The sequence below is a fragment of the Triplophysa rosa genome, linkage group LG20, assembly GCF_024868665.1.
Source record: "Triplophysa rosa linkage group LG20, Trosa_1v2, whole genome shotgun sequence".
Classification (NCBI taxonomy): Eukaryota; Metazoa; Chordata; class Actinopteri; order Cypriniformes; family Nemacheilidae; genus Triplophysa; species Triplophysa rosa.
The window spans coordinates 1,761,624-1,788,267 of record NC_079909.1 but is presented as its reverse complement, the minus strand read 5'-3'; the positions used below and the strand labels follow the sequence as shown (position 1 = coordinate 1,788,267).

At 44.3% G+C, this 26,644-nt stretch overlaps 1 protein-coding gene across 3 annotated transcripts in view; it reads left to right on the top strand.

The window, feature by feature from the left end:
* lima1b (LIM domain and actin binding 1b) overlaps nucleotides 1-26,644 on the top strand; it is a 153,101-nt gene that overhangs the window by 37,732 nt on the left and 88,725 nt on the right. For all 3 annotated transcript variants that reach the window (XM_057362653.1, XM_057362654.1, XM_057362652.1), the window contains exon 3: nucleotides 17,228-17,273. In XM_057362653.1, coding sequence (XP_057218636.1) covers nucleotides 17,228-17,273 — 46 coding nt within the window. The remainder of the gene's footprint in view (nucleotides 1-17,227; nucleotides 17,274-26,644) is intronic.

Sequence of the window (26,644 nt, the reverse complement as noted above, 5' to 3'; positions counted from 1 at the left end):
AAACACTCTTTGTCCTTCATTGTGATAAATATAAAGAGGTGTCATAAAATCTCAAACCTCATCCCAGAGTTTCACAGCTCTTAAGAAACACTTTAAATTCAAATGTTACTGGGGTCAAACAGGCACCCATCGGCTGCTGCTAAATCAATTTTTCGTTGCTTATCCTCAGACACAAAGTACTGCCTTAAGGGCCAGGCATAGTCCGAGCGAATTGCGTTTTTTGTTCTGCGTTTGCTTGAAAATACTGAGAGACCTATACTGTTTTCAAACATTCCAACGTCCCTTTGTTTCTGGAGGTGGGGTATGGGCTGAGTGTCACAGATTGGCGGACTGGCAGAAGAAGAACCCAAGCGCAGGCAGGCAGTGAAGGGGTTAACAGATAATATTTATTCTACAAAAAACACAAAACAAAAACACTCACAATGGGGAAAACGAAACTGAGATAAAAAACTGAAACAAAACACTTCCCACAGGGGGGCAAAAACAAGCTAACAAAACAAGGCACGACACAACGTCTTACAAAAAAACAACACGGCAGGGTGACTAAGACTAAAAACACAACTCACGAATAAAGGACAAGGCACAGAACAGGAACCAGGGTAACACAGGAACATGAGCACACCCACAACGCAAACACAACGTAATACACGAGCACAGGACAAAGAAACAAGAGGGTATATATAGGGAAACACAAAGGAGGGATAACGACACAGGGCAGGTGAGGGTAATCAAACACTTAGGGAAAGATAACAAGGAAACGAGAGGAGCTGGGCCAATGACAAGACACTGGAGAGAACGTATATTATTGTCCAAAGGACAACAATAAGTTTCTCTCCACACATAACCAAAGACTTTGTCATGGCTCTGCTACAGGACCAAGAAAAACATGACTAAGGAAGCAGAGCCATGGCACTGAGTATGTAAAATTAGCTGCTGTGCACGTAATCTCAAACAACAAACATGACAGCTGTTATAAAAGAACATGAATGAATTTGTGTTTTATATGAATATTTGCCTTATAACAGGGGTCGGCAACCCGTGGCTCTTCTGCACCCCTGCTGTGGCTCCCTGCAGTCTTTATAAGGCCCTGTTTATGCCTGGTAATAAGATATGTTTTGGTCGATCAGATCATAAATTCAATTTAATTCAATTTATTTATTTATATAGCGCTTTTCACAATGTGCATTGTTCCAAAGCTTTACAAGAGCAAATAAGAAAAACAGAAAAACACAGAAAGGTAAAACACAGCACAGTGCATGGTGTTTATAGACCAAGCAAGATAATTCTAATAAATAATATCTAATAAATAAATAAATGCAGTCTCCCAGCGAGCAAGCCAACACTGCCCTGCTGTGGCGAGGAACCCAAATTCCAATGATGAATAAATGGAGAAACCAGGCTCAGCCGGGAAAAAGGCACATACACGTTTACACCTGCTGCTATAATCCGTCTATTTTGTCCACTTTTGACCTGATTTCTTCAAGAAATATCTGAAAAAGCATACACATTACACCAGGGTGTGTGGCTGGCTAAATGTATTTGCTTTTGCATATATTTCAATAATGTAAATAATATACGAAATAAGTGCATGCAATGTATATACGAGCGCGACCGGTGTTCTGTCAATTTATGCATCCCTATCAAATTTTGCTACCTCCATACAAAACAGAACTAACCGTGTTGAATTAGCGCTTTACTATGGAGCGATTTTAGTCTCATTAATTATTCACACATAAAACAAGATGTATACTTGCGTAGCCAGTTTCACATGCATAAAACCTAATTCACGTGCACAAATTATATATGTACATTCACAAAAAACAATTCACGTGCTTAAAATAAAATTATATTCTCATAAAATATGTTTCACAAACGCTTAATACAATTCACAGACATACAACTGTGCACAAATATTTTGAAGTTTATCATTGAATGTGAATGTGCAAATCGTCACTCACGTGTGAATCGCCCTGGATTTGTGTGTGTGTATTTTGAGACTCTCTTGGCAGCGCTGTCCCTCCCACTTGAGTTGTCATCCTGTTTAGCCAATCATATTCAACCTTTCCATTCAACCAATCATAATCGTAGAGAGCACAGAATTCAAGGAGCACTGCACTAAAGGCTCGTTTGTACAGCTTCGCTGATCTACTCTCTGAGCTGTGATGCAGTATTAAAACATAATACAGCCACACAATAAATCTGTTTTTATTAACTTCTTTTGTAGAAAAAAAAGTATGAAATAGTGAGTGAACATGACTATTAAGTTCTGGCTGTGTAACGAAACACAACACGTCATCTGCATATAGGCAAATTTTTTGCTCTGACCCTCTAATTCTTATTCCTTGAATCCCCTGTTCATCCCTTACCAACTGTGCTCCATAGCACTCAATGAACAAAGCAAAAAGAGCAGGACTGAGGGGGAAACCCTGTCTGCAACCCCTGTCCAAGGTAAAATTCTGGGTGAGATGCCCATTAAATCTTATTTTAGCACTCGGTGAGGAGTAGAGAGATCTAATACATTTGATAAATTCCTCTTTAAAGCCAAATCTATTCAATGTTGAGTACAGGTATTCCCAACGAACTGTATCAAATGCTTTTTCAGTGTCTAAGATAATTAGCACTCCTTGGATCTTTTCTCTTGTGACATAGTCTATTACATGCAACACCCGTCTGATATTATCTTGTGTCTGTCTGTCACGTACAAAACCTGTCTGGTCCAAGTCCACCAAATCTACTATTATGTTTTCTAGTCTTTTGGCTAATATCGATGCAAATAGTTTATAATCTATATTTAGAATTTAGATTGGCCGAAATGAACTCCTTTTATCCTTACCCTCCTTAGGGATGACCGAAATTATTGCCTCGCTCCATGTTCTTGGCGGAACGCCTCCCTTACGTATATGATTAAAACAGTCGAGGTTAACTGGTCTTTAAAAGCCTTATACCATTCGGTTGGGAAGCCATCCGTTCCTGGCGTTTTATTAACCTTTAACCTAGATATTGCTTTCCCTATTTCTTCTTCCGAGATCTCTGCCATCAGGGATTTGTTTTGTACATCACCTATGGAAGGTAAATCAAGTAATTCCAAAAAAGAGGTTATTTCCTGCGGGTTAGTTGTGTTTGGCTCTTTATACAATTTTTTGTAATAATTTTCAAAAATACTATTAATATCCTCTTGCTTGTAACAAGTTTTTTTGTTTTTTGGGTACCTAATTTCAAAGATTGTGCTCTCTGCTTGTTGCTTCCTTAATCGCCATGACATTAGTTTCAAAGCCCTTGAACCGTTTTCGTATTACCTGTGCTTAACAAATTTGTCATTTTTCTCCAATTCATCCTCATACATTTTATTTATTTCCTTTTTGACTTTATTAATTTTGATTAATATATAGGTGTAACAAAGTTCAATGTAGGGAAGGAAGGCGGCGGTAACCGGCGAACATTTAAACAATAAACTTTAATAAAAAATAAACAAACAATAACACGGAAGTAAAAGGCCGGCAGCCACCTCACGGTCGACTGCCGGCCACACAAACATAAATAAAACTTAACATTTCCGGGCCCGGTCCTCTCTCTCGATGGTCCGGTCGCTCGTCCTCTTATGCTCCCGAGCTCCCCCATGAGGCATGCAGGGACCGGCAGTCGCACAGCTTCTTCTCAGCATGTTCTCTCTCTAAGGTGTTCAAGTTCTCTTGCAGTTCAAGGAGCTTTATACATCTTTCCTTTTTTCTAAGGCATGTAAGGGCTACAAGTTTTCCCCTAATCACTGATTTTAAAGCATCCCATAAGACACTAGATGAAACCTCCCCATTATTGTTGAATTCCATGTACTCTGCAAGTTCTTTTTTAATATATTCCTTCCATGTACTTTCATTCAAAATACTTGTGTTTAAACGCCACAGCTTATTCTTCTTCTTAACTTCTAAATGTAAAGTCAAATAAACTGCAGAATGATCAGATGTCTCTCGTTCCTATCTTACAATCAATAATTCTGTGTCTATCTGGTTTACAGACAAAAAAATAATCAATTCTTGAGAATACATTTTGACTTGCCGAATAAAATGTAAACTGTTTTTCTGATGGGTGGAAATCTCTCCATCCGTCTATTAGTCCCATCTCCATCATGAGTTTTTTTAATTAACCTAGCTCTAGAAGATAGTTTCTTAAGTGCATTAGAAGAATCAAGTTTAGGCTGTAATTGAGTATTCCAGTCTCCGCCGCATATTAGAACTCCAGAGGCTTCCAAAGCCAGTAACTGAAAAATTTCTTTAACATAGGAATTGTCCTGTTGAGGGGGTATGTATACATTAACTAATGTGACCTCCTTTTGATCTAATAGTCCCTTAACCAGGACATAACGACCCTCTCTGTCTTTCTTTTCAGAGATCATCCAGAAGTTTACACTATTAGAAATGAGAATTGCTACCCCTCTTCTTTTCCCCTTCTTATAGGATGAATAAAATACATCCTTAAACCCCTTTTTCATCTTTGCAATAGCCTTGCTTCTCTCAATTGGGTTGTGTAGGCCATTGACATTAAGGGTAACTACCATATACTCCTGACTTTGCATTTAAACCCGCAACAGTATTCAGTGTGTTTACCACCCGTTACTGGTGACCAAACCAGAGCCATTTTGGAACTATTTAACTAGAACAAAACATAAAAGCAAACATTCCTACTAAGAAACAAAGAAAGTAAATAGACCTCCATTTTGAAGTAACCACCACTTCTTAGTCTCAGTGCAGATTATAATATCGTTAAGGATACTATATGCACTTAGAAACGGCAAACTCAAGTTTCTTACCAGTCTTTGTTGGTCATCTACAGTATATACTCAGTTAAAGGCAAAGGTTGATTTTAGTCATTAACTCAATTATTTAGTCCATTCACAAGTCCAGCGATAGCAGCAAGTTCTCTTACCCACCATTTTAAGCAATGCCATTCCTTACTGCAGTTCCACTCAAATGTCATTAACTCTCCGCCGTCCATGTCCGCATCACATATCCGGATCTTTATTCTTGGGTGTAGATGTATTAGTTAGTCTACGTATCCGACCGATGACTCTAGCCACCTTTACCTTTAAGTCTATTTTGGGTGTTGAAAACGTCTTGGTTACGGATGTAACCTCGGTTCCCTGATGGAGGGAACGAGATGTTGTGTCGAACCGACAGAATGGGGTTTGTCTTGAGAACCTATCATCTTCTGAGTATTTAGAAAAGGCCAATGAAAATTGGCGAATGAAATTTGCATGCCGGGCTCCTCCCCGGATGTCCGGGTATAAGAGGGAAGCCGGCGTGCTCATTCATTCACCTGTTGGTCTGAGGAGCCTAAAGCATCCTCCCCCGACCGCTGGGGTGGGCGGCCAGTGTTGTGGCATGAGGGACACAACGTCTCGTTCCCTCCATCAGGGAACCGAGGTTACATCCGTAACCAAGACGTTCCCTTTCTGTCGGTCTCTCGACGTTGTGTCGAACCGACAGAATGGGGTTCCTATGGAAAACGCCACAGCACTGAGCCGCGTCACAATCTCTGCGGAGCGACGTTGACTGGCCTGGGCGAGTCAGACGAACACGCTAACGCGAAATTATGACCTTCCAGTGGAGAGGAAGGGGGACCCAGAGCTTTCCACAAAAAGTTGGGAAGCCCCCTAACGCCGGCCGTCACGGGCGGAGGCCTGATTCTCTAAATGGCGAGAAGCCGCCCGGCACCGTACGGGCCACTGGGTAAGCATTATTCCCCCCTGGGGGGAAAAAACGCTGCAGAGGCCACTACCTACCGTAGGGAGGAATTAGTGGAGACACCACATGGTCTCACCATCAGGGGAGAACTCATGGGAGGAATGTGCGGACTGCAGGAGTTAACCGCAAGGTGGGAGTCCACCTGGGGAGGTCATGGGTTGCCAAGGTGGGAACCATTCATGAGGATACATCAGACGGAACAGCCCACGGAGGGGGGGTTACCACGTCTGGAGCACTAGGTCCGGTTAGAGCTATGTGGGAGATAACTCAACTGTTCCCCGGCCTAAGGGGGCAGGGCTGCTCTGCCCAGCCTGTCCCCTGGAAGGGTGCTTAGTGATGGATGGAATGCCTGTTCTTTACCCGAGGGGAAAGAAGTGAGGCGGGATCGCCACTGCTCCCCCCGGAGGGGGAAGGGCTTCCGCAGGCGTATGCCCTACCGGCTGCCGGTCCCACACCTTGCCAGGATGCGGGCTGACACCGGTTCCGCGCGTAGGTATTAGAACCTCACGGAGTTGTTGGGCATAGCCCAACCCGCAGCTCTGCAGATGTCTGCCAGAGAGGCGCCCTGAGCCAGTGCCCACGAGGGGTGTGCCTCACTCCCAACGGGCAGGGGCGAATAGAGATCGGTATGCCCTAACGAGGGCATCCACGATCCAGTGCGCCAGCCTCTGTTTGGAGACAGCCCTCCCTTCTGCTGACCTCCGAAACAGACAAAGAGCTGCTCAGAGCTTCTGGGCTCTGCGTGCGGTCCAAGTAGAGGCGCCGTGCGCGTACTGGACACAACACGGATAGGTTGGGTCTTCCTCCCCGGTGGGGAGCGCCTGCAGGTTCACCACCTGGTCTCTCGGGAGAGTGGTGGGAACCTTGGGCACGTAGCCGGGGCGGGGTCTCAAGATAACGTGAGAATCCCGGCCCCGAGTTCTAGGCAATCTGTGGACACGGAGGGTGCTTGTAGATCCCCTACCCTCTTGGAGGTGAGCGCCATGCGGAAAGCCGTCTTTATCAAGACTGAGAAAGAGCGGCAACCCCGAGAGGCTCGAAGGGGGCGGGGCCTCTTGAGGCCCGCCACCTAGGTCGCAAGAGGGTACGGAGCGCGGGTAAGGTGGTCACCCTCTCGCGCCCCTTAGGAACCTAATGACCAGGTCGTGCTGTCCCAGAGGCTACCCAGCACTTGGGTCATGATGAGCGGCCGTAGCGGCTACATACATTCCCAGTGTGGAGGGGGAGAGGTTACTCCCCCGTCTCTCTTGAGGACGGGACAGCTCGTACCCGACCGAGCAACTCCGCGGGTCTTCTCGCCGAGAAGAGCACCAGGACGAGAAGAGGCGCCACCTATGGGCGTATAGCCGCCCAGTGGCCGAAGCCCTAGCCTGAGTGACGTCCCAACCGGACCGGGGGTGGGTCACTCAGGATCTCCTCGTCCCGTCCAGACATGGAGACCAGGTTTTGCCTGGGATGCCGTAACGTGCCCCTTCCCCTGGGGAAGCTGTCCGCCAGGGGGAGCGGCCAGGGGGGAGTTGTTGTCAGAGCCTCAGCTCCGAGAACCAAGTCCTGGTTAGGCCGAAGGGGCGTAACTAGTACCACTTGATGCTCCTCTTCCCTGGCCTTGCACAGGCCCTGTGCAATGAGGCTCACTGGGGGGAAGCGTACTTCCGCTTGTCCCGCGGCCAGCTGTGCGCAAGGGCATCCGTGCCGAGGGTACCTCGGACAGGGAGTACCAAAGCGGACAATGGGTGGAGTCCGGGGAGGCAACAGGACCACCTGTGCCTGGCCGAACTGCCCCAAATGAGCCGGCTGCGCGGGGAGGGAGTCGCCACTCTCCGCGAGGCGTCAACTGACGAGAGAGCGCATCGGCTGTCTGGTTCAGGACGCCTGGGATGTGTGTGGCTCGCAGGGAGCTGATCACCTGCTGACTCCAGAGGAGGAGGCGTCGGGCGAGTCATGTTAGCTGCTGTGAGTGAAAGAATACGCCACAGCAGCTGTGCTGTCCGACCGGACCAGCACGTGCTTCCCTGCACGAGAGGTAGTAGCCTCCTCAATGCAAGTAGCACAACCAACAACTCTAGGCAGTTGAAATGCCAACGCAGGCGGGGGCCCGTCCACCGCCCCGACACTGCTTGCCCGTTGCACACGGCACCCCAACCTTGCAGGGAGGCATCCCAAAGGGGACCCCTGTCCGCAAGAAGGTCATGGAGACCAGGGGGTTAGGGTGTGTCGGCAGAAAAGCGTGTGACCATACGCCTGCTGCCGGTGTGCCACGCTCTCCAAGGAACTTGACTCTGCAGCCAGTGTTGGAGCGGTCGTATGTGCATCGACCCGAGGGGGACCACCCCCGCCGAGGATGCCATGTATCCCAGGAGCCTCTTGTTACAGGGGGACCGCTGACTGTCTGATCTTCAGGCAGTTCAACACTGATCGGGCGCGCTAGTCAGTCGCGCTGCCTCTGGGAGGCCGCGAGGGTGCGGGCTTCCTCGTCGCGGGTCTCGCGCCCCCCCCGGGGGGTGAGCGGGGCCGCTCGTGAGGACAGAGTCGAGTTCCATACCGAGAAAGAGGATGCTCTGCACCGGGGAGAGCTTGCTCTTTTCTCAGTTGACCTGTAGCCCCACCGATCTAGGTGCCGGAGCACCAGGTCCCTGTGTGTACACAACAGATCTCGAGAGTGTGCCAAAACTTGAGCCAGTCGTCGAGATAGTTAGTACCCGCACACCTCCTTCCCTACGGGGAAGGAGGGCGGCTTCCACGACCTTCGTAAAGACTCGTGGAGACAGGGACAGACCGAAGGGGAGGACCCTGTACTGATATGCCCGTCCCTCGAACGCGAACCGTCGGAACGGCCGATGTCGAGGGAGGATCGAGACATGAAAGTACGCGTCCTTCAGGTCGATTGCCATGAACCAGTCCTGACGCCTGACGGACGCCAGGATGCGCTTCTGCGTGACCATCCTGAAAGGCAGCTAGTGTAGGTGCCTGTTCAGAACACACAGACCCAAGATAGGGCGCAACCCTCCGCCTTTCTTAGGGACAATGAAGTACGGGCTGTAAAACCCGCTGAACACCTCGGCCGGTGGGACGGGCTCGATCGCTCCCTTCACCAGAAGGGAGGCGACCTCCGCCCGAAGTACGGGGGCATCCCTGCCTCTGCCTGAGGTAAAAGGACGTCCCGGAACTTGGGCGGACGTGTAGCGACTGAATCGCGTAGCCGAGACGGATCGTCTTCCTCAGCCCGCCTGACAGTCTGGGAACTCCCAGAACTGTGACAGGGGACTAGAGGTTGATCTGCTTCATCGCCCCCGCGGAGGGTGGTTCGATGGCTAGCAGTACGGATTCCTTGCCAGGGGAGGCCCCCCGGGGAGGAGATCGGCTCTGCCATATTTCCTGCCTGGCGACTGCGCAGCTCAACGCACTGTCTGACTGAGAGTGCTGAGGGCTGGTGTTTATACTCGACATTGCGCTTTGCCATGACGCAACGTCGAGTTTGCCGTTCACCGTCGTGCAGAGGGTGAGAGCGGCTGAGGTAACCCAGAGAGAGAGGAAACTCTCCTTTTTGAGAGTAAGTGGGCGCCAGCCCCCCAGAGGGGGCCAGCAGATGGAGGGACGGGGCAGGAACCGTCCCTATCCGACCTACCAGCGCTGTGGCTGGGGTCGGGCCCAATGGTAGCCTCGATCCCCCTGAGGTGATCCCATGACAGCCGCTGCCCGCGGCTGCTGATGGGGCGATGGTCTCCTCTTCGCTGTCTCCTCCAGGTCACTGGAGGGCGTTGAAGAGGACCAGGGCTGCTGGGAAGCAGACAGTGCACGGGACTCGACGGCCGAGGCGGCCGAGTTGCGGCACGGAGGACTGCTTTTTACTGTCGAGAACCCTCCACAGTAACACCAACCAGCCCCCCCTTGCGAGACGGGTACGTCGAGAAAGCGGACCTTCTCAGCGTTACTCATCTGCGCAAGTATCGGCCAGAGGAGTTCCTCATGGACCACAAGTGTGGACATCGTCCGACCCAGGGCCCCCGTGGTCACCTTGGTCGCCCGTAGAGCGAGGTCGGTGACGGCGCGGAGTTCCTGCATAAGCGCTGGGTCGGTCTTACCCTCGTGGAGCTCTCTCAACGCCCTGGCCTGGCAGGAGCCATAGCGTGGAGAGAGGAGGCAGCCTGGTCCGCCGCAATGTAAGCTCTCGACACCAGAGATGCCGAGACACCACATGCTTTGGACGGGAGTCTAGGTCGAGCCCCCCCAGGTGGCCGCCACCTACGGGCACGAGTGCACCGCGGCGGCAACTCCACCTGGGGACACCGACGCATCCTCCAGCTGTCTCAACCTCGAGGGAAGAGAGGGTGACAGAACTTTGTTTGACGTGAAACGTGCCGGAAGGGGCGTTCCAGGTCTTGCAAAGTTCCTCATGCACTTCCGGTAAACACGGCACTGGGGGCGGGCGCGGCTTGGAGCCGCGCTCAAACCCGAGGCGCCATGTAGCCAGCCGCGAACGCCGGGAGAGGCAGTGCGGGCACTGCAACCCAACACTCACGGCGGCCCGGGAAAGCATGGCCGACATCTCGACATCCGCTTTTTCCTGGGCTCGACCCCCCGAGGGAGGGAGCCCGAAGAATCGTCGGAGTCGGATGGCAGTACGTCACCCCCCGATGCTGCAAGAGACCTCTCATCATCACGCATCGTGTCCGAATACGTGATTGAGGAATAAGACGGCGGACCGTCTTTTTGGGGAACGGTCAGACGAGCGAAACGAGGTGTGAACGGTCCGTGAGCCGTGGCTGGCGGATTATCGCTCACAGTAATCCTCATATCACCCTCGCTGCTTGCCATAGCGGACGGCAGGGCCGTAGTCCTGCCGCCACGGAACGGGGAGCAAACGAGGTGGTGGCTGAGTCCCGTGGGAACACAGCCACCTGTGACGCAACGTCTGAATCGTCACCGCCCGCAGTGCGGGCAGGACGTATCCACAACGTCTGCCCCAGCGTACTGGAAGCAGGCATTGTGTCCGTCCCCCTCCTCGATGAGTGTGTTGCACCCATGAGAACAGCGGGACAAGCCACGCTGGAGAAATTTGCTCTTTTAGAAAAGGAAATTTGCTCGAACACCTCCGGAACTGCCGAGACGCCCAGGGGAGAGTCACTGCAGGAAGGGACCGTCCGCTGTCCACGTCGTAGATTCCAGCAGAAAAATGATCACCAAAGATCGTAGAGATGCTCATCAGATGCGTAGGCTCTGAAGAACAAAAGGTGAATGAATGAGCACGCCGGCTTCCCTCTTATACCCGGACATCCGGGGAGGAGCCCGGCATGCAAATTTCATTCACCAATTTTCATTGGCCTTTTCTAAATACTCAGAAGATGATAGGTTCTCAAGACAAACCCCATTCTGTTGGTTCGACACAACGTCGAGAGACCGACAGAAAGGGAACTCTGCAGCTTCTCTTTAATCCGTTCCTGGCTGATCTGTCGGGTTGTCGATCTCGTTGTTCGTTGCCACGGAGTCTTCCGCGTTTTGTCCGTTGTGTCAATGGCTTTCTCTCCATCTTTTAGAATTCCTCTCTTCTTCAGATCCTCGGCCGCATCCGCTGTGCATTCATATGTGCGAGACCCGTTTTCAATAAAGACTCTCAATTTCGCTGAAACCGTATTCCTCTTTCCCTGAGAATCCTCCTGATCTGCACGTACTCTTTTCTTTCTGCCATCATTTCTACTGGGTAGTCGTTATCAAAATATATCCCCCTGTTGCCGTAGTAGATCTCCTTTTCTTCAAGGCGGAGTGCAGGACCATCTCTTTAGTTTTAAACATCTCTGTAGTCATTATCTGTATGTCCGATCGATTGACGGCAATGTTATTTTCCATTTCATCCCCGATTAGCCGCAGGTTCGGTCTGTGCCCGCCATGACACTCTTGCTGATTACGCGTCCATACTCTTGAGCTCGCCACCGGAAGTCTCTCAGGTTGTTCTTAATAATAAAACATATGCATCGCAATACTTGCAACTCAAAATTAAACATATGGCTTACAGCCATTTTTGAAGATGATACGTTTAAAAATACAACCGTTTCTTTTGAAGAGTATTGTGTTGCACCTATATTTCATAGAAGAAAGTGTTTTAGTAAATACAAATAAAGTAAATATTCAAAATCAACATTGCGTGAATAAAATAATAAACTGTTTTGGCGTTGCATGTATCTTGACATTATTTTCCGTGCTGATAATGTTCCGTCCCTGACCTTTCCCTGAATGAAATCGGTAAGTTTCCCATGTCAAAGAAGGCGGAGCATCAGAGCACACCTACCCAGACTTGTTGAATATGAGAGTTACAACACTCACCTCCATTGTAAGAATGGAATGCGGAAGTAACTCGTCATGGAGTGTCCGATAGTTCCAATCACTGAAGCCCATTAATTTCAGTATCTCCAAAACGCATTTTGTTGTACAGTTGGTGAAATAACGGCATGTTTTTACATTTTAATGGGTTGGCAGTTGAAATTAAATGTTAAAATTAAACGCAAAGACTGATCTTATATTCGCATTACTCCCAAGATAATATGCTGCTATAAATGTAGTCAGCGTAGTAATAAGTGTACACGGTGTGCTTATATTTACATTTACATTTAATCATTTAGCAGACACTTTTATCCAAAGCGACTTACAGGGAGTTCAAGGAGCAATAAGCGATATGTCATACAGGAGCAATAACACAATAGGTGCTAATACAAAGTTACTAGTTTCAACAAAAGCCAGACCAATACCTGTTGAGAGAAAGAGAGAGGGTTAGTTTTTTTTTCTTCTCATTTGTCTGTCAGGTATTGTTGTGGAAAAATATCAGTCTTGTAGTTCAAAAAAATCTCTCAGACAAAGAAGGTCTGGGTGTCAAGGAGTTAACTTTATTTGCCAAACAAAGTGAGATGTTCCAAGTCATCTAAAACCAGGTGTTTTCAGTCTACAGTTATAGTGAAACTTCTGAAAGGTGGACCTTTCTAAAACCAATCAGGTAGATTCCCGTTATCTCTTATTTTTATTAACCAATTGTTGATTTTCTGCCACCAATATATCCCAGGCAACAAGGTGCGTATTTATTCGTGGTAGGCTGGCTATTACCTAATTTTTAAAATATATTTTTATATATCCTCGCCCACCACAATTATGTCATGACCTGTTTCCCCTTCTTCACCTCCTTCTCTTGTCTTTATCTGTGGCAAAACTGTGGCCTTGCTGAATGTAGATTGTAGTCATTGTAACGGGGCGGAACATGCCCAGATTTGGTCATACTGTAGGGTTGGGGCCAGAAAAAGTCCCCAGATTTCATAAACACTGCCAGACATCAAAAACACAGCTGCGCAGGGTGCTTTTCAGAATCTCATACAAATGTGTTTAAAACGAAGAGCAATACATAGTGAATAATGATCAAAAACATAAAGCCATATCATGAAATTCCTCCATAGTATTCACAGAAGAGATATGGTTTAAGTCGTTTTTTGAATGTTGTGAGAGATATGGTTGACCGAACTGAGTTAAGCCCGATTTTTACTTCTGCGTCGGACCTACACAGTTGCCTCTACGCCGAAGGCTACGTGTCGGTTTTCATTTATACTTCCACTTCGTTGTCCGTAGGGCTGTGCAAAAATATCGATACATGTAACTATCGCAATATTTTTTTTTCAATAGTGTATCGATAGTGATACCTCTACTATCGATATTTTGTTTTAAATCTTGTCATATACATACGGCCAAAAGTAAGTGGAAGCGAGCATGGTGAAAAATATAAGAACGTTTGGAGCTCTCAGAGCTGATGTGTGCGTGTGCTCTGGTTTTCAAAATAGGTATTGAGTAATGAGTTATATAAAATAATGCTGTTTGTAGGCTTCGCAAGTCATGACACAAGTCACTTGGCTACTGCAGTGCATTAGACAAAAAGTTTATTAAGAAAAGTAACAATGACATTTATTGTGCTTTCATGGATGTGACACCAGCGCATTTACAGCACGGATGAAGCAGGGGGGATGAAGCATACTGCCCATGTTCAATGTTTTAACTGTAATCAGGGCTCGACATTAACGCTTGTCCGGGACAAGTAAATGTTTTGCATGGGCAAGTGAGAGACAATTTTACTTGCCTGACCGGACTATGCAATACATAGTGAATAATGATAAAAAACATAAAGACAGATCAAAAACATAAAGACATATCATGAAATTCCTCCATAGTATTCACAGAAGAGATATGGTTTAAGTCGTTTTTTGAATGTTGTGAGAGATATGGTTGACCGAACTGAGTTAAGCCCGATTTTTACTTCTGCGTCGGACCTACACAGTTGCCTCTACGCCGAAGGCTACGTGTCGGTTTTCATTTATACTTCCACTTCGTTGTCCGTAGGGCTGTGCAAAAATATCGATACATGTAACTATCGCAATATTTTTTTTTCAATAGTGTATCGATAGTGATACCTCTACTATCGATATTTTGTTTTAAATCTTGTCATATACATACGGCCAAAAGTAAGTGGAAGCGAGCATGGTGAAAAATATAAGAACGTTTGGAGCTCTCAGAGCTGATGTGTGCGTGTGCTCTGGTTTTCAAAATAGGTATTGAGTAATGAGTTATATAAAATAATGCTGTTTGTAGGCTTCGCAAGTCATGACACAAGTCACTTGGCTACTTCAGTGCATTAGACAAAAAGTTTATTAAGAAAAGTAACAATGACATTTATTGTGCTTTCACGGATGTGACACCAGCGCATTTACAGCACGGATGAAGCAGGGGGGATGAAGCATACTGCCCATGTTCAATGTTTTAACTGTAATCAGGGCTCGACATTAACGCTTGTCCGGGACAAGTAAATGTTTTGCATGGGCAAGTGAGAGAGAATTTTACTTGCCTGACCGGACAAGTAACTTGAAAAAAAGAACAGTGCAACATATATGTAGAATAATAAGAATATATGCATTAGACAGAGCAGCGTGTTTGTCCTGGTTGTGCTTGTTTGTGTGTGACAATAATCAATGGCGCACCGCACTGAGTCCACGCGGATGCGGAATCCTGTTATTTAAATGTCATCTGGCTGTTCTGGATGTCTGAGTGAATTATGTGCACAGTTTAACATACAACACAAGTGATGGTCGAGGATTTATCAGTGCTGCACTGTATGGGGATATGAACACATGAACTTCATCTCCAGAGTTGCTCTGAGAGTTTATTTTACGAGCGTTTTACTGTTGAGTGAAGCTATCTGCAAACAAGCGTCTTCCCAAAGACCTGTCAAAATAAAAGTCCCGTTAAATTGAACACTCAGACAAAAAATACTGTAGTGTACTATTGAAAATTGAAGTGCCCTTGTAATAAATTGATAAACACTGTATACTATAGTAAAGTTCAAAAACAATATAGTAGGAATTTTACTGCAGTTTACTATAGTAAATACTATAGTAACCTACAGTAATTTATGTGGACAAATATACCACTATTGTATAGTAAAAAAGGAAAAACACAGAACTTAGAAATATTAAAACAAATTTAGGTAATCTAAAAATTATATGGCCCTAATTTATCCATCTGTATGTAACATTAATGTCTTTTGTCAGTCATCTGCCTATTCATGTTGAACTACACTTGCACATTTCTGCCTGTGCTACCAAACTTTAAACCTTTCTAGCACTAGTGCTATGTGCAAAAAAAGTTAATTTACAGCCTTAACACTAATAATAATTACTGCTTGCCATTGTTTTATAGCAGTCACGGAGAGTAGGCCTATAAACAAATTCAGGCGGCCAAAGCGGACACTAGTTAAAATGCTTAGAAGCAAACTTGACCAATCTAAATCCGAAACAATTATATTGATTATATTATATTATAATTCAAATGAAATATATATATTTTTTTATAAGTAATTTTTGTACTCGGACAAGTGAATGTCAAATTTACTTGTCCGAAGGACAACCACATGACAATGCTTAATGTCAAGCTCAATGACTTGCGTGAGCCACCTTATTCCCCTGTGCTACCCACTTGAGGGGTGCAATCCACAGTTTGAGAACCCAAATCTCTGATCTAAAGGTCCATGCATCGCACATCATGGCCACTCTGCAGAGGGAAGGGATGTTTTTACACTTATCCTTACAGAAAACCCCAGGTGGTGGACAGCATGTTGTATTTCTAGCTCTACTTTTTACATTTTCTATTTAAAGTATTGCAGTATATTGCAAATGTGTATCGTATTGTATCGAAATACATAGAAATATATTGTATCGTGACCCATCTATCGTGATATGTATCGTATCAGGAGGCACTTGCCAATACACAGCCCTATTTGTCTGCGTCAACAAGCAATGACCACTAGGCGTCAGTGTCCACGCGCGTGTTGCTTGTGTAACCAAGACAAGAGCCGAAGAAGAAGCAGCTCATTTGAGAAGCATTAACAGCTACAGCGGTAAGTAAACAGCCGCTTTTGTTGCAGATTTGAGATGTTAAATACAGAAGCACAAATAATTTACTTAGATAATTCATTCGAAAATGCGTTTGAGTAAACATGACTCTATCGCAGAGTTTTTTGACCTGAGAGAGGGGTTCAAACAGACCAATCACAGCGCTTGCGGTCCGCCGTAGGTCCTACGCACGAGTATAAACTGAGCTTTAGGAAGAATGTTCCACCAGGAAGGAGGAACAAAAGCAAAATTTATGCAAATACAGTTGCTGTTGTCTGTCCCGTTATAATCCATTTAAATAGGTTGACAGCACGGATTTGTTTGGAACTACTGAGCGCTCCATGAACCACGTTACCATACGGTGGTGAGATTGAGTGTCGTAACTCTCATATTCAACAGCTCTGCACCTACCTATTACTCAAGGGCCATGAACCAATGGTGGCTCGAATGTGTTTACCTCCCAACCCAAACTTTCCCGGAGAGTTCTGTTTGGTTTGCTGCACCGAACTAGTTAAAAGAATTGTCGTTTGGACCAGAATTTATTCGAAATCATGTCACAGGTAGTTTGCCGGGCCCATTAATCTCCACATAAAGGTATTTCTTTTCCCTTTTGTGTTAAAAATGTTATTTTGATTTTCAGTTGTTTATATTTCAAAATGAATGTTTTACTATATTTTATCATTTTCTTAGCATCTTATTTTAAACTGTTGTTATTGTTACTGTATGTTTCTTGTTTTACGTTCAATGCTTTAGCAATATACACACAATTATGCCAATAAAGTGCCAATAAAGTACCAATAAAGTAAAGAAAAAAATGAAGCAATCAGTGTCCAGAGAGTAGTATTTCAATTGTGGCATTTAAAAAAGAGATTTAAAAAAGAAGAGGAGATAGGATATCTTAGAGGATATTTTAAATCTGAACAGTTAGGATAGTATGTTGATGTGCCATAAACACAATTTTATACCATCACATTTTATACTAATTGATAAACTGTTTTGGCAAATTTTTCATTTTCTCACAGCACATTACTTTGTTCATATTGAATCTAATTTGTATTTTTTATCTGTTTTCTTGCCTTTAAGATATCAGAAAGCCGCTGAGGAGATAAGTGCAGACAAAAAAAAATTGGTAAGTTCTGCCATTGCACTTTATAAAGTTTACCATTGCTGTAGCTCTAATTTCGTATATATACATACGAAACTTCCCTCAACTCTGAGCTACGCTATCCATTATATTCTATTTATTTACCTGCCTGTTCATTGTAAACTCATCTGTTGTAATAAACCATCATCGTCTGCCTAAAGGGGGAAAACATTAGACATGAAGCGCCAAGCCGCCTAATGTAGCGCCATTGTTTGTAAAAATGAACATATTGTTTTCTATGCACACACTGGCACCGTCATTCGGCGTCTGGCAGCGATGGAATTTCTGAATCTTGCAGCGACACAGCGTGCCACTCACATAATTTGACATTAAATTGTATGTTATTTGGCTAAAATCATCTTTAATGTACAAACTGACTTCACCATAAGCTGCAAGCGGAATCACGGAAAAATACCACATTAAAACAGAAAACTGAGTCAATTCTACCAAATAAATAACAGAGTTCTCCGAAACGCTGTGCGGCTCCGACATTTCGCCACTAGAGGTGTTGATCTGAAAATTAAGTCATAAACCAGTGTTTACAATTATTTTAACTAATAAGTAATTACTTTTATTATGTAAATTAAGAAACAAAAATAAATAAAGCATGTTTGTAGTGATCTATGGCCAGTGATCATCTCAGGATGAGTACGTATCACTATTAAGTGAAGTCTAGACAAATATTACTAAAGAAACAGAGCCATATGTTTTGTTGTTGATATATGTTGGATAATTTTGCATTTGACATACATTACATATAAGATGAGTGCAGTAAAAAGTCGAAGGTCAATTGTATGGGACCATTTTGAGTTTCTTGATTTCAACCAGACAGATTTTGCCCCTCGTTGACTACCATAGTAGGAAAAAATACAATGGAAGTAAGTGCCCCAGAAAGGTTTGCTGTCCTTTCCTTGACCATGTGTCACGATCGGGGTGAGACACAAAGATACAATGACAGAGGACCCAGGCGTAGACAGCAGGTAAGGGGTTAACAAGACATTTAATAATAAAATAGACAAAACAAAAACCCACGAGAGGGTAAAAATACAAAGAACATGGGTGTAAACATGACAGATAACAAGAACACGGACTAACTACACTAAACTAGACTAGAGACAACATTTGACATTAACTACAAATAACTAGACTAGACTACACTGAACTAGACACAGAGACTCACCCACATGAACAGACCAGCACAGGACAGAAAACACAAGGGCATTATAAAGGGATCAAATCAAGAGGGGGACAGCTGTAGGGCATGAAACAATAAACGTGCAATAATGAGGAGACGAGAGGGCAGGAACAGAGACGAGACCGGAGAGGGTGTATGGAAGGGCATACGGACAAAAAAGCCCCCTCCACATAAAACATGAGGTTCTGTCATGATCCTGCCTCTAGACCATGAGAAACATGACATGATGCAGCAGAATCATTACACCATGTGACTAAACTTACACTATACATTCAAATTGACCAATCAGGGCCACCTTTAACCCCCCACTGTACTGGACCCACAATAAATTTTGGGCAATAGTGGTTGATCACTATCTCAGCACACCTGTGATGTATGTGGGTTGGGTGTGGGTCTGGTCATATTTAGTTTGACACCAGCACGGTTAAGAATATCTATAAAAACTAAACTTAAAGTATCCTTTTGATTATCAATGTGGATGTTAAAGTCACCCATGATTAAGACTCTATCTATTGTAACTACCAATTCAGATAAAAATTCTCCAAATTATTTTAGGAAGTCTGTATGATGACCAAGTGGTCTTTAAGTAGTTAATAGAATAAATGAGAGAGATTTATATTGAAAGTGATGTGATGTGAGGCCAAGTATGGTGTTCCATACTCGGAATTTGTGCTCTGCATTTAACCCATCCAAGTGCACACACACAGCAGTGAGTAACACACACACGTGAACACACACCCAGAGCAGTGAACAGCCATGGCTGCCGCACCCGGGGAGCAGTTGGGGGGACCAGTGCCTTGCTCAAGGGTCTCACCTCAGCCATGGTATTGAAGGTGGAGGAGAGCGCTGATCATTCACTCCCCCCACCTACAATCCCTGCTGGTACTGAGTCTCGAACCGGCAACGTTTGGTTTACAAGTCCGAGTCTCTAAACATTAGGCCACGATTTTTTAAATCTGATTGCATAATGTTAAGCACCATTACTTAAAATGATTTAAAATTAAGTCTAGATTTATAATTCGCTTCAAATGTTTTGTTATAGATAGTAGCAAAGCATCCCTCTCTACCTTTTAGCCGAGGCTCATGCTTGTAAAGATAACCGTGGGGGGTAGATCAAACTGATATAGTTATCCAGTTTGAGCCAAGTTTCTGTTAAACAAAGTGCATCCAAATTATGATCAGTAATAATGTCACTAATGATAAGTTCCTTTCGCAGAAGTGATCTGACGTTGAACAACCAACATTTTACCCTTTGAATCTCCTTCGTTATAGATATGTCATTATGTAATTTAATATGATAAGATTTGTTTGTAATGATTTCAAATGTGCTTTGTATTTGTTGGTTTGGGGAACAGATTCAGTCACTATATTATAAGTTTATGATATCGAGTGATGGGTTTTAAGTGAGCTAATTGATGTAAATGAGCTAGGTGACATGTCGTGGAAGCTAGCAGACAGATGGTTAAGCCAGTTTGTCTGCTTCCTGGCTGGGGCCCCAGTTATTCAGACATTGGAACTATTAAGACTATTAGTCAAATTTCTAGAGAGGGGAGTGGCTCCTTCCCAGGAGGGATGAAGACCATCTCTCTTTAACAGGCCAGGTCTCCTCAAAAAACATTTCCAATTGTCTATAAAACCTTTGTTATTCTGTGGGCACCACGTAGACATCCAGCCATGCAGTGGTAATAATCTCCTCACCACTATATGCATGGAGGGGACCAGAGCATATTACAGTGTCTGACATAGTTTTTGCAAGCTACACATCTCTTTAGTGATCTCCGACTGATAAAGTCGAACATCATTAGTGCCAACATGAATAACAATCTTAGAGTATTTACATTTAGCATTAGCCAGCACTTTTGGCTTTGATCTAATGTCAGACGCTCTGGCTCCCGGTATACAGTCAATGTTGTGGTTTTTATTGTTTTAATTCTGAAGAATGACTCTTGAGTCTGAGTTTTGATACCAAAGGTAAGTACGACTTTATTGTCATGTTAAACAAAGCTGAAACAAAGCAGAGTTGAATTGCAATGCAACTAACATATCTTCTTCCAGCCTAGCTTAAATACTCATCTTCTCAGGCACATGCCACTATTATTAATTACCATAGGAAGTAGGAAGAAGGGGTATATTCTCTTACAACCCAATTTGCTCACAAACACATGTCGGAACAGGAGGCCTATTCTATGGCATCCTGATTTGATTTTCAACATTTGATTATAATCATGTGAGCTGCAGACTCTCTCCCATCTTTCCATACATGCAGGCAAAGAAAACTACATCGCATAGAATAATTCAAATACATAATGGTAGAATAAATTTATACATATAAGGGATTATTTTGGCTATAAAATCTTCAACATTTCCCCCTTTGAGAGGGTCACGTCTCATTTGACTGATTTCATTCAGAGAATTGCTTCATAACTCAGTTTTCTTGATTATAACTATCTAATGACTAAATAGGTACAATTTCTCATTACCAATAACCATTTATGTAACATTTCTCTGAAGTTTACCAGAACCAAACCTCTTTCTCCACCATTGACAAGGAGGAAGTAAAAGATTCTGATAACAACAAAAGATTATAGTTAAGAATAAACTTGTTCAAAGCATGTGCATGCAATTGGTTCTGCGCTTGCCTGTGGTTGTCACAGTTATGTAGAATATATAATGTACATAACTTTAACCTAGATATAGCATTGTATAAATTTGTAATCCCACAGTTCCCCTCACAAAATACAAAATAGAAACTCTCACAAAATACAAATTTAGACACTTTAAAAGTTCATTCTTGTAACCTGTGATTGTTACAGGCACATAGCACTTGTTCTGTGTGGATTGTCTGTAGTGATGAACGGCATGCTGACACAGAAACAAACATGCAGCTAGGGTCCGTGAAGTTCTTATGGATAATAGTCTTTTCTGGTTGGAACTGCCGTTTCCTCGTCATGGGCGCGAGTCATGTGTTGAATGAAACTCTTGATACTAGCAGGTTTCCGAACCATGAAGAACTATCTTCAGTCATCTACTGTAATTTTGCTGAAAGATCAAGAATGTCTTGTTGGATTTTGTTCAAGTCCTCTGTAGGATCCATTAACCCGGTGCAGCACTCAGGGCCGATAATGGTGCAGGCTCCCCCTTGCATTGCAAGAATGTAATCCAAGGCCACTCTGTTCTGTAAGATCATTATCTTGTGCGAAGCGAGAGTATCCGAGATGTTACCCAGGGCTAAAGCCGTATCATTGGCCAGTTTCTGTACAGAATTCGATAAGCTTCTGACTTGATCAAGGGCCTGCATGACACCATAAAATGGGATTAATGCTCCAAGAGTTCTTGACCACCATGTTTGTGCACACGTGAGTCCTGGAATGCAGCCATCTTCTTTGTTTGCGATATGAGCTGAGATATGTAGATATGGAGAGCTTGGGGTGGAGTGTGTATTTTCTCTGATAGCCGGTAGAACATAAACCAGGGTGCACCTGCCATTGAATTGGCTGGGTAGGATGTTGTAGACAGAAATTCCACATAACCAAAAGGTGCCAGTAGGTGGAGGAATCATACACCACTGATTTATTGCGAAGAGTTTCATGAGAGATGGTATCCTGTGGAGACACCCTGCTAAGTCCTTTTTCTCTCTCCCTGCTGATGGAGTAATATCCACATGGGATTCTGTTCTCCTTTCGACCACAAGGCTGCAACGTTCACGAGGAATTTCACCAAATGGAGTAGAGGCCGGAGCATAGTTTTCCACGCACCAAGGAAAATTCACTGGCAAGAGTAGATCTGTCATGATGGGAGTAGCTGAAGTTAGGTTGCAGGATGGTAATCCAGGAATGCAACACGGAGAAGCTGGAGGAATTGTGATGTTGTGACATGTACTCTTGTTGTATATTCCATTGGTATGACACGTGTCACAGTTGGAGATGGGGTGTGCCACCCATGGGATCCCTGCTCCTACTGAAGGCGGGTGTGGCATGCAAATGTTCTTTCCAACAAATAAGGCATTTCTTATATATTCATCAGCTCTAAGAATATGTTGTTTCTGTAGTCTACACTTTGTGCAATGTCCATGATGATTACTAGTATGGCAATCTTGATCATGTTGATGGATGACTGTAGTTCTTGTATGTGATTCTCTGCTTTGTGTATTATTCTTTCTTTTTTCGTGACAGTTGGCTCTGCAGTGGGTCTAGTTGTCTTTTAGAGGTTGTGGCTTCATACACAGGTGAGGAGGTCGGCGTGTATGGGTCTCGGGACAGCCATCAAGTGGTATCTGCACAGATTAAGAAACAAAAATAAAAGAAGACAGGGCAGTATCTGTGGCAAAAGACTGCAAATACTAGGGTTGTATCCTTTGTTCGATGTGAGTCTGCTATTGTTGTTCCTTCTTTCCCTATTTCTCAATTCCTGCGACACCTAAAGAACAGTGAGGTAAGGATGGACTAATGGACGGGGAAGGCCTATGAGGGAGTCTTCACCGCAGGGTTGGCCCCCGAAGCCTGTTGCATTCGGTTCTTCCCTGGGCTCCTCACTGGTCTGCGTGTCCTATCCTATCCCTGTAGATGGGGGAACAACTTTACAGTGTGACACATGAGTCCAGGTTTTCCTTCCTTGACACAACACTGCAGCTGCTGTAATCAACATCACTTGATGTGGTCCATGCCACTTAGGTTCTAACGGCTTGTTTCTAAAAGACTTTATCATGACCCATTGACCTGGGATGATTGTGTGTCCACCTTCTGGTGGAGTCTGCCAACATGACTCAACTCTCTCTCTGGCACTCTGTACTGCCTTTGTGAGGTTTTCACAGTAAGTGATCAGGGCATCTGAAGCAATGTGTACATCAGCATTTCTAAGATCAATCACACCTGGCATCTGCATCGGGCGTCCAGTAATAATTTCATGAGGGCTCAGTCCTACTGATCTGTGAGGTGATGCTCTCATACTACACAGTACCGCTGGCAGCGCTTCGACCCATGGTACTCCTTCCTGATGCATTTTGCTTAGCCTGGTTTTGATTGTTCTGTTTGCTCGTTCAACCTGTCCTGATGCTGGTGGCCTGTATGGGCAGTGAAGATTCCATTTAATCTTTAACATTTTAGACATTTCCTTGACTACCTGTCCTGTGAAGTGTGTACCTTGATCTGAGTCAATGAAATCTGGTAATCCCCACCTGGGAATGAAATCATTGACAAGACATTTAGCTGTATGTGCAGCTGTAGCACGCCCTATTGGATATGCTTCTATCCATCTCGAGAGCTTGTCTATTACTAATGGTCCAGGTGGAGCTGGGGTATGTGTTGCTGCGGTAATTGCTGCTGGCACATCATTATTTTTCTGACATGTAACACATCTCTTGACTATTTCGGTGGCTACCTTTCTGAATTTTGGATTCCACCATTGATTTGAGAACCTGTGATACATCGTTGCTGGACCACTGTGTCCCAAATTGTGTATTTGTTGAGCCAAATATGGCAGCAGTGATTCGGGAGCGACATACTTTCCCCCTTTGGTCCAGCAGCTGGATGAATCCACGGTGGCTCCTTTGTCTAACCATGTCCATGCTTCATATAGAGGAACATCTTTGTACAGATCAATGATTGATTTAGGAGGCAGAATTGTCTTCTGTGCTGTACTTCCTGAACACACTTGTACAGTTGCATAGAAACAAGCTTGTTTAGCAGTTGCATCAGCCAGACCATTACCTTTTGCTTCCGTAGTATTAGTTGTGAGATGTGCTTTCACTTTGATCACAGCTAATTTGTTTGGAAGTTTCATGGCAAAGATCAGATGTTTTACTAATCCAGCATGCTTAATGGGGGATCCAGCAGAGGTTAGAAACTGTCTACTTTGCCAAATGACACCAAAATCATGAATTACCCCAAAAGCATACCTGGAATCAGTGTAGATATACGCAACCGATCCTGAAGCTAGCGTGCATGCTCTAGTTAAGGCTACTAGTTCTGCAGCTTGATCTGAAAAATGATCTGAAAGACGACCTGAAGCTACCACTTCAGTGGTGGAACTGACTGCATAACCTGCTCGTCTGTTACCTTCAATGACTTGAGCTGAACCATCAACAAACAACTCAAATTCTGCATTCTCTATGGGAGTTTCTGTTACTTCACTCGTAGGTGCGTATGTAAGTGTAACACAATCATGAGTCATTTCTCCAACATCCTCTAACACAACTTCAGTCATTGCAGACATCATACATGAGGATGGGTTCGTGACTGGCGCACGCTGTAAAACAATGTCCGGGGCTGTGAGGGTTGTTAACCAATTTCCCCAAAGAGAGGAGGTGACAGAAGTGACCTTTGCTTGATTCATTAGTGCGGACACTGCATGAGGGCATCTTAAGTTTACAGTCTGTCGTAACACCATTCCTGATGAAGCCTGAAGAGCTAGATGAACTGCCTGCACTGCTCTAAGACATGGTCCCATACCTTGAGCGACTATGTCAAGCTTACCAGAATAGTAATGAATTGGGCGTAAACTGCCCCCATGATCTTGCATTAGACATGCAGTCATAAAGCCTAAGTGTTCATGGACATAAAGCACGAAAGGTCTATCAGACTGTGCAATTCCTAATAATGGTGCTTGACATAGTGCTTTCTTCAAATCATTGAAAGCTTTGAGATGAATTTCTTTCATACAAATAGTATCAGAATCTTTAACCTGGCCTTTCAACAAGTCATAGAGCGGCTGAGCAATCGAGGCATAGTCCTCAATCCAAGGTCTACAGTAACCTGCTGTTCCTAAAAATGATCGTAGTGTTTTAATGTTAGTAGGTGAAGATATGGCTTGGACTGAAGCAGCTCGATCCTGTGTAATATATCTATTTCCTGCACCAATTGTTTGACCCAGAAACGTCACTTGGTTTTTAGCAATTTGAGCTTTGAGAAAATTGCATTTGTGTCCTCTTTTTTGCAGATAGTCCAACAATGCTGCCAATTCAGTTTGATGTACCTCGTGATCTGTTGAGGCAATCAAAATATCATCGACATATTGAATCATAGTGGACTGTTTGACTGGACATTCTGGGTCACACAAATCACGTCTGACAGCCTGATGGTATGTGGTAGGTGAATTTTGAAATCCCTGCAGCAAACGAGTCCACTGGTATTGCCCATAGTCAACTGTAAAAGCTAACCATGTCTGGCTGTCAGAGTGTAAGGGTACAGAAAAGAATCGATTAGACATATCGATTACTGAAAAAACCTTACAATCTAATGGTATGCCATTACAAATTGTAGATGGATCTGCTACAAGGGGGGTGATTTTATCAATATGTTTATTGGCTACTCTGTAGTCTATGGTGAGTCTCCATGTCCCATTGGATTTCTTGATGGGCCATATGGGTGGGTTACAGGGACTGTTGGTTTTAACTAGCACTCCTTGCTTCAGCAATTTTCTACAATAGGTTTGATTCCCTGTATAGCTTACTTATTGATCGGATATTGTTTGGTAACAGGAGGTGGAGTTCCTGTCAATTTGACTGGTTCTACGCCTGTCAAAAATCCGCAATCATCCTTGTCTTTAGCCCAAATTTGATGATTCTGTAAGAAAGCATACTCAGGAGTGGTTGCATTATTTGTAGTAACTTGTGCTGAGGAAATCTTTATGCTAGCAGATTCTGAAGACATGTCTAAAGTTAGATGTACTTGTCTCAGTAGATCCACACCTAGAATTGTGCCTGTATTTAAAGGAGCACATAGCAATTTTGTTGTCAGAGTTTTCGGGCCTAATTGTATCTCTATGGGCGGGGTTTCATACAAAACAGAATCTTCACCTATTACACCAGTTAAACAAAGTTTTGTTTTCTTGTACGTGATGTTTAAATCCTCAGCCAATTTGATAGGAATTACTGTAATTTCTGCACCTGTATCAAGCAAAAAGTCAATCTTTTTCTCTTGTATGCTATCTTTCACAAAAAGTCTTTTGTCATTGTGATGGATTACAGGGGAAAGGTAGCTACTCACAGCCCCAACAGTTAGTTTTTTTCCTGTTCTTGTTGTGCTCTTAGAAGAGCCTGCGCGAGCTGTCCTAAAGTTTCAGTGGACACTGGCAGAGCTACTTCAGGATTGTAGGCGGGCTGAGAAGGAGCAGAATTATGCTTAGCATTTCTTCTACTATCTTGCAACTTCCTACACTCGTTCTT